General features: G+C 38.2%; 1 protein-coding gene across 30 annotated transcripts in view; it reads right to left on the bottom strand.

Annotated features, from left to right (window-relative positions):
* The window catches only part of nbeaa (neurobeachin a), a 268,148-nt gene that overhangs the window by 30,108 nt on the left and 230,019 nt on the right, over positions 1-8,021 (bottom strand). For all 30 annotated transcript variants that reach the window (XM_061931155.2, XM_061931156.2, XM_061931157.2 and 27 more), the window contains 6 exons: positions 7,879-7,996; positions 7,706-7,808; positions 7,518-7,633; positions 4,428-4,540; positions 938-1,078; positions 722-841 (listed from right to left, as the gene is read on the bottom strand). In XM_061931155.2, the coding sequence (XP_061787139.2) occupies positions 722-841; positions 938-1,078; positions 4,428-4,540; positions 7,518-7,633; positions 7,706-7,808; positions 7,879-7,996 (711 nt within the window). The remainder of the gene's footprint in view (positions 1-721; positions 842-937; positions 1,079-4,427; positions 4,541-7,517; positions 7,634-7,705; positions 7,809-7,878; positions 7,997-8,021) is intronic.

Raw genomic sequence — 8,021 nt, 5'->3', positions numbered from 1 at the left:
GCTCCTCCCACCCGGCCCCTCCTTTCTCTCGTGAGTTGCTCTTTTCCGATGTAAGAGGATTTTACTTTTGGAAATGTTTATTAATGTAGCAATGCGGTTGTTAAAGTTAAGGATTGTTGTGATTTCTGATCATTTGTGAGGGCAGCAAAATGACTTCTGTGCGTGTGCGCTTGTCTTTGTTTTGACTTTAATTAAGAGATAGTTAAATGGTAAATGGGTTATACTTGTATAGCGCTTTTCTACCTTCAAGGTACTCAACGTGCTTTGACTCTATTTCCACATTCACACACACATTCACACACTGATGGCGGGAGCTGTCATGCAAAGCCCTAACCACGACCCATCAGGAGCAAGGGTAAAGTGTCTTGCTTAAGGACACAACGGACGTGACAAGGTTCGTAGAAGGTGGGGATTGAACCAGGAACCCTCAGGTTGCTGGCACGGCCACTCTCCCAACCGCGCCACACCGTCCCCTAGTTAATTCATTGCCTCCTTGGTATGTTTGACAAAGTGTTCACTTCATAATTTGTTCAAAGTGGACAAACCTTCACTAAAAGATGGACTTTTGTCGAGGCTGGAACCAATTAATCATATTGACATTGTTTCTTATGGAGAAATTTGCTTCACTCGACAAACGTTTCCATTTACGAACCCTAAAATGAAGCTGGTAGTTACATTAACTAGGACACTTCATTAGGTACAGCATTTGAGAGTGAGTTACCTTGACGTCAGCCGTGTCCCTCTGGCAGTTCCTCCATGAGCGCCCGATGCCAGAGAAGGACCGGTCCGGATGGTCGAACTTTCCGCCATTGGCGTTGAGAAAGAACGTGGTGAAGGGCTCCTGCGCGCGTACACGTACACACACACACACACACACACACACACACAATGAGCACAGTGGCTCAGGCGAATTCCACGTTCAAATCCCGACTCTCACTATTCTGAGCATCCACATGAGGGTGGAGTGCGCGGTGGAGTAGAGGGTGGTGTAGTGGTCGGGGGGCGTGCCGTCGTCGTCCCACGTCTCGTAGCGCTCGGCGTAGAAGGCGGCTCGCTTGGGATTCAGAGCTCCGATTGGCTGCGGGAACCAAGAGAGGGTCCAACGTGAGCGAGAGAGTATGGAAACACTTCACAACCAGACTGTAAAGCCGTAGAACATGGCTGTCCAAACCTTTTGACCTGGGGGTCGCAATGGGATAAAAATATTTGGTCGAGGGCTGACTGCATATATACACATACGTATATATATTCATATATATATATGTATATATATATACATATATATGCATATATATATACACATATATGTATATATATATACACATATATATACATACATACAGTATATATATTTACATACATATACACTGTATGTATATATACATATATACATACATATATATACAAACATACATATATACATATATATATAAACATACATACAGTATAAATATTTACTAAGGCTGAAACGACGCGTCGACGTAGTCGACGTCATCGGTTACGTAAATACGTCGACGCCGTTTTTGTGCGTCGGCGCGTCGCATATTTACGTCACACTACTTTACTGTCATGGCGGAGCGCAAAGCAGACGATGCGAGCGAGGGGAAAAAAGCACGCCAAAAGTCGTCAAAAGTGTGGGCGTATTTCAATAAACGGCCTAATAATGTTGTTGTATGCACACTGTGTCGAGCGGAAATGGCCTATCATAGCAGCACAACGGCTATGAACGAACATTTGAAAAGAAAACCCCCGACAGCGTTCTTGCCATCACCATCAACAAGTCAATCGTCCGCGTGCGTATACGTTGTCATTATTACACAAAAACATGAATGTGTCATTTGTATCTGCGTTGTAAATTCATAAACTAAAGCACCGTTTCGCTCTGAGAGGCGCGTTTGGCGTGCCTGTTCAGTGTTTACAAAGACGCGCTCCTCTTTAACGCTGTGGAGAGGCGGCGGCGGCGAGCGAGCGGCGAGGCGGGGCGCGCCGGGAGCGACGCCGCAATCGTGCCCAGGTGCGCGATCCGCGCAGTTGGAAGAGAAAAGACTTTGTGTAAAATTAAAAGATTGTAAACCTGGCAAAGCCGTCTGGCGTTCAGTCTGTCGGTCCTGAAAGAACCCCACGGCACAAGACGTGTCACAAACGCTAACGTTAATTAGTTGTGCAAATACCTTTTACAACATTAACAGTTACATATACTATGTACAAACCAACAATTAACTTTCACTTTAATCATACTATCATTGTTGTGTTATTAAGCAAAATAAGCAATACTTTTACTTTTGTTGAAATGTTTACACTGTACACTTTTTTGTATTGGATGTTTAGCTTTATTTTTGCACATTTTAGCAAATAAGCAATACTTTTACTTTTGTTGAAATGTTTACACTTGTTACAGAATATTTCCGTTTTGCACTTTTTTGTATTGGATGTTTATCTTTATTTTTGCACATTTTAAAGCAAAATAAGCAATACTTTTACTTTTGAAATGCTTATACTATTCCAGAATATTAAGATTTGCACTGGATGTTTACTTTTATATTTGCACATTAAAAAGCAAATAAGCTACTTTTAATTTTGTTAAATGTTAAAAGTTTTAAATGTTTACATTGTTACAGAATATTTTGTCATGTTGTTGTCAATGTTGACTGAGTGGCCATACTTTTTTTTTTGTAAATAAAAGCCATGCCTTTTGAAAAAACTGGCCTACATTTATTTTTTCCTCTTCATTTTAAATTAAAAAAAAAATCGGTAAAAGGAAAAATAATCTATAGATTAATCGGAAAAAAAAATATCTATAGATTAACCGATTAATCGAAAAAATAATCTATAGATTAATCGATAGAAAAATAATCGTTAGCTGCAGCCCTAATATTTACATACATATATACTGTTTGTATATATACATACATACAGTATATATATATATACATATATATAAACATACATATATACAGTATAAACATACACATATATAAACATACATATATATATGCATATATATATATACACATATATATACATATATATGTATATATATATATACACATATATATACATACATACAGTATATATATTTACATACATATACACTGTATGTATATATACATATATATACATACATATATATATAAACATACATATATACATATATAAACATACATACAGTATATATATTTACATACATATATACTGTTTGTATATATACATACATACAGTATATATATACATATATATAAACATACATACATACATATATACAGTATAAACATACACATATATAAACATACATATATATATATAAACATACATATACATATATATATATATACATATATATACATATATATATATACATACATATATATATATACATATATATACATATATATATACATACATATATATATATACATATATATATATATACATACATATATACATATATATATATATATATACATACATACATACATACATATATACAGTATAAACATATACATATATAAACATACATGTATATATAAACATACATATACATACATATATACAAACATACATATACATACATATATACAAACATACATATATATATATACATATATATATATATATATACATATATATATATATATATACATACATATATATATACATACATACATATATACATACATATATACATATATATATATACACATACATACATACATACATACATACATACATACATATATATATATATATATATATATATATATATATATATATATTACAGTATACATACATATATATAGTCAAGGTTTCTGTGGTTTATCCGTTATACAATGCTCAATACCGGGGTCGAGCAGAATATACGTTAGGTCAGGAAAAACCACAGGGGCTGTATCATCCCTACAAGCCTGTTTCGCAGGTTTCCCTGCTCGTCAGGGGAAATGAAATAAAATATAAATAAAATCCATATACATACATACACATATATGTGTATAAAAATGATCATATTATATACAAATTATAATAATACAATATATCATTAACAATATTAAGAATGTGAGTTACTTTCGTGACAACCTCCTTAAAGTTTAGTCAATCAGAAATATCAAGCAGCTAAAATGTGCCAAACATGATAAGTTTAGCATTTTTCCCATCATGCTTTGTAATGGATTCAAATGGATGTCATTTAGAATTGTTTATGGTGCATGGACATTTTTTATGTGTGACCATGTGTGTTGACTTTTTGTATTATTATTTTTTGCAACATGATTAGGGAAGGTTGTTTGCATTGGGTCATATAAGTAAATTCCAGTCTGAGCATAATTTAAGTTGCACACTATTTGGCAAGATCACGTGAAGGCACGTCCTAACGGGACAACCGTTTTGACGGCGGCGTAACGAGGCGAAGGCGTGTGTGAAACGCTCAAACAAACCTTGGAAAGGTCTCGGAAGTTTCCGGGCAACGTGAGGTCCAGCTCCTCTGAGTCGTAGTTGGTCAGGACCCAGGGGAAGATGGGGTACTGGTTCAGATCGTTGTAGGTCCTCCCTGCAGGCCCAGAGAAAAAACATGTCCATGTTTTGCAACTTTATTGTGATTTATCAAGCCTGAAACGGTTCTGCGAGCACTGTTTTGCATCTTTATTGTGATTTATCGAGCTTGAAACTGTTCTGCGAGCACTGTTTTTATTGTGATTTATCAAGCCTGCAACTGTTCTGCAAGACCTGTTTTGCAACTTTATTGTGATTTATCGATCCTGAAACTGTTCTGCGAGCACTGTTTTGCATCTTTATTGTGATTTACCAAGCCTGAAACTGTTCTGCGAGCACTGTTTTGCATCTTTATTGTGATTTATCAAGCCTGAAACTGTTCTGCGAGCACTGTTTTGCATCTTTATTGTGATTTATCAAGCCTGAAACTGTTCTACCAGCACTGTTTTGCATCTTTATTGTGATTTATCGAGCCCGAAACTGTTCAGCGAGCACTGTTTTGCCTCTTTATTGTGATTTATCAAGCCTGAAACTGTTCTACCAGCACTGTTTTGCCTCTTTATTGTGATTTATTGAGCCCGCAGCTGTTCTGCAAGCACTGTTTTGCATCTTCACTGTGATTTATCAATCCTGCAACTGTTCTGCCAGCACTGTTTGGCAACTTTATTGTGATTTATCAAGCCTGAAACTGTTCTGCCAGCACTGTTTTGCAACTTTATTGTGATTTATCAAGCTTGAAACTGTTCTGCAAGCACTGTTTTGCAACTTTATTGTGATTTATCAAACTTGAAACTGTTCTGCCAGCAGTGTTTTGCATTTTCATTGTGATTTATCGAGCCTGAAACAGTTCTACGAGCAGTTTTTGCATCTTTATTGTGATTTATCAAGCCTAAAACTGTTCTGCAAGCACAGTTTTGCAACTTTGTTGTGATTTATCGAGCTTGAAACTGTTCTACGAGCACTGTTTTGCATCTTTACTGTGATTTATCAAGCCTGAAACTGTTCTGCAAGCACAGTTTTGCATCTTTATTGTGATTTATCAAGCCCGAACCTGTTCAGCAAGCACTGTTTTGCAACTTTATTGTGATTTATCGAGCTTGAAACTGTTCTGCGAGCACTGTTTTTATTGTGATTTATCAAGCCTGCAACTGTTCTGCGAGCACTGTTTTGCATCTTTATTGTGATTTATCAAGCCTGAAACTGTTCTGCCAGCACTGTTTTGGATCTTTATTGTGATTTATCGAGCCCGAAACTGCTCAGCAAGCACGATTTTGCCTCTTTATTGTGATTTATCGAGCCTGCAACTGTTCTGCAAGCACTGTTTTGCAACTTTATTGTGGTTTATCGAGCTTGAAACTGTTCTGCCAGCACTGTTTTGCATCTTTATTGTGATTTATCGAGCCTGCAACTGTTCTGCCAGCACTGTTTGGCAGCTTTATTGTGATTTATCAAGCTTGAAACTGTTCTGCCAGCACTGTTTTGCAACTTTATTGTGATTTATCAAGCTTGAAACTGTTCTGCCAGCAGTGTTTTGCATTTTCATTGTGATTTATCGAGCCTGAAACTGTTCTGCGAGCAGTTTTTGCATCTTTATTGTGATTTATCGAGCCTAAAACTGTTCTGCCAGCAGTGTTTTGCATCTTCATTGTGATTTATCGAGCCTGAAACTGTTCTGCGAGCACTATTTTGCATCTTTATTGTGATTTATCGCGCCTGAAACTGTTCTGCGAGCACTATTTTGCATCTTTATTGTGATTTATCAAGCCTGAAACTGTTCTGCCAGCACTGTTTTGCATCTTAATTGTGATTTATCGAGCCCGAAACTTTTCGGCGAGCACTGTTTTGTAACTTCTTTGTGATTTATCGAGCTTGAAACTGTTCTGCCAGCACTGTTTTGCATCTTTATTGTGATTTATCAAGTCTGAAACTGTTCTGCGAGCACTGTTTTGCAACTTTATTGTGATTTATTGAGCTTGAAACTGTTCTGCCAGCACTGTTTGCATCTTTATTGTGATTTATCAAGCCCGGAACTGTTCAGCAAGCACTGTTTTCCAACTTTATTGTGATTTATCGAGCTTGAAACTGTTCTGCGAGCACTGTTTTGCATCTTTAGTGATTTATCAAGCCTGCAACTGTTCTGCAAGACCTGTTTTGCAACTTTATTGTGATTTATCGAGCCTGAAACTGTTCTGCCAGCAGTGTTTTGCATCTTTATTGTGATTTATCGAGCCCGAAACTGTTCAGCGAGCACTGTTTTGGATCTTTATTGTGATTTATCGAGTCCGAAACTGCTCAGCAAACACGATTTTGCCTCTTTATTGGGATTTATCGAGCCTGCAACTGTTCTGCAAGCACTGTTTTGCAACTTTATTGTGATTTATCGAGCTTGAAACTGTTCTGCGAGCACTGTTTTGCATCTTTAGTGATTTGTCAAGCCTGCAACTGTTCTGCAAGACCTAATTTGCAACTTTATTGACATTTATCGAGCCTGAAACTGTTCAGCGAGCACTGTTTTGGATCTTTATTGTGATTTATCAAGCCTGAAACTGTTCTGCCAGCACTGTTTTGCATCTTTATTGTGATTTATCGAGCTTGAAACTGTTCTGCCAGCACTGTTTTGCATCTTCATTGTGATTTATCAATCCTGCAACTGTTCTGCCAGCACTGTTTGGCAACTTTATTGTGATTTATCAAGCCTGAAACTGTTCTGCAAGCACAGTTTTACAACTTTTTTCATAGTTTGGCTGGGCTTCAGTGCGACTTATATATGTTTTTGTCCTTCTTTATTATGCATTTTCGGCAGGTGCGACTTATACTCCGGTGCGACTTATACTCCGAAAAATACAGTATATAAGACTTTTAAAGTCATTTTGATAGTAGGCTAATATAGCTAATATAGACACTTATATCATGTATTGCCTTCATTATAACACTTATATAAGGCTTTTAAAGTCATTTTGATAGTAGGCTAACACAGCAATCTAAACCATGCTAGTGCTAGCATCACATTGCACTGGGTCACATGACCGGCTGACCTGCGATGGTGTTGAGGAACATGAGGTACTCAAAGTTGGAGATCTCCCTGCGCTGCCAACGCTGCGTCATGTTGGAGGACTTGAAGAGCTGGCGGGGCGTGGCCAAGGAGATGCGCCTGTCACACACGCCAAACACATGGTAAACACGCCATAGAGGCCGCCGTGTCGTAGCCACGGCGCCTACCTACCTGGCCTGCGGCAGACCGTAGCTGGTTCCCACCCCCACCCGCGGGAGGCTGTAGACCACCCTCTTCACCGTGGCCTGGTCGGGGAAGTTAAACATGACGGAGGCTGATGGAGAGGAGGAGGAGGAAGGGTCAACATGGCAGTCAGACAGGGGGGGAGGACGGGCGTGTCGTACTTCTGTTGGCCATGAAGACCTCCAGGCCCGTGTTGTGCAGCAGGTAACGCCTGGAGAAGACCGCCCGGATCTCGCTGAACATCCACTTGCCGTGCAGACCCTCCGAGTAGGCCAGCACCTGAACGCACCACAGTTATAAGCAC

The sequence above is a fragment of the Nerophis lumbriciformis genome, linkage group LG37, assembly GCF_033978685.3.
Source record: "Nerophis lumbriciformis linkage group LG37, RoL_Nlum_v2.1, whole genome shotgun sequence".
Classification (NCBI taxonomy): domain Eukaryota; kingdom Metazoa; phylum Chordata; class Actinopteri; order Syngnathiformes; family Syngnathidae; genus Nerophis; species Nerophis lumbriciformis.
Note: the sequence above shows the minus strand (reverse complement) of the source record. Positions and strands in the feature narration are given on the sequence as shown.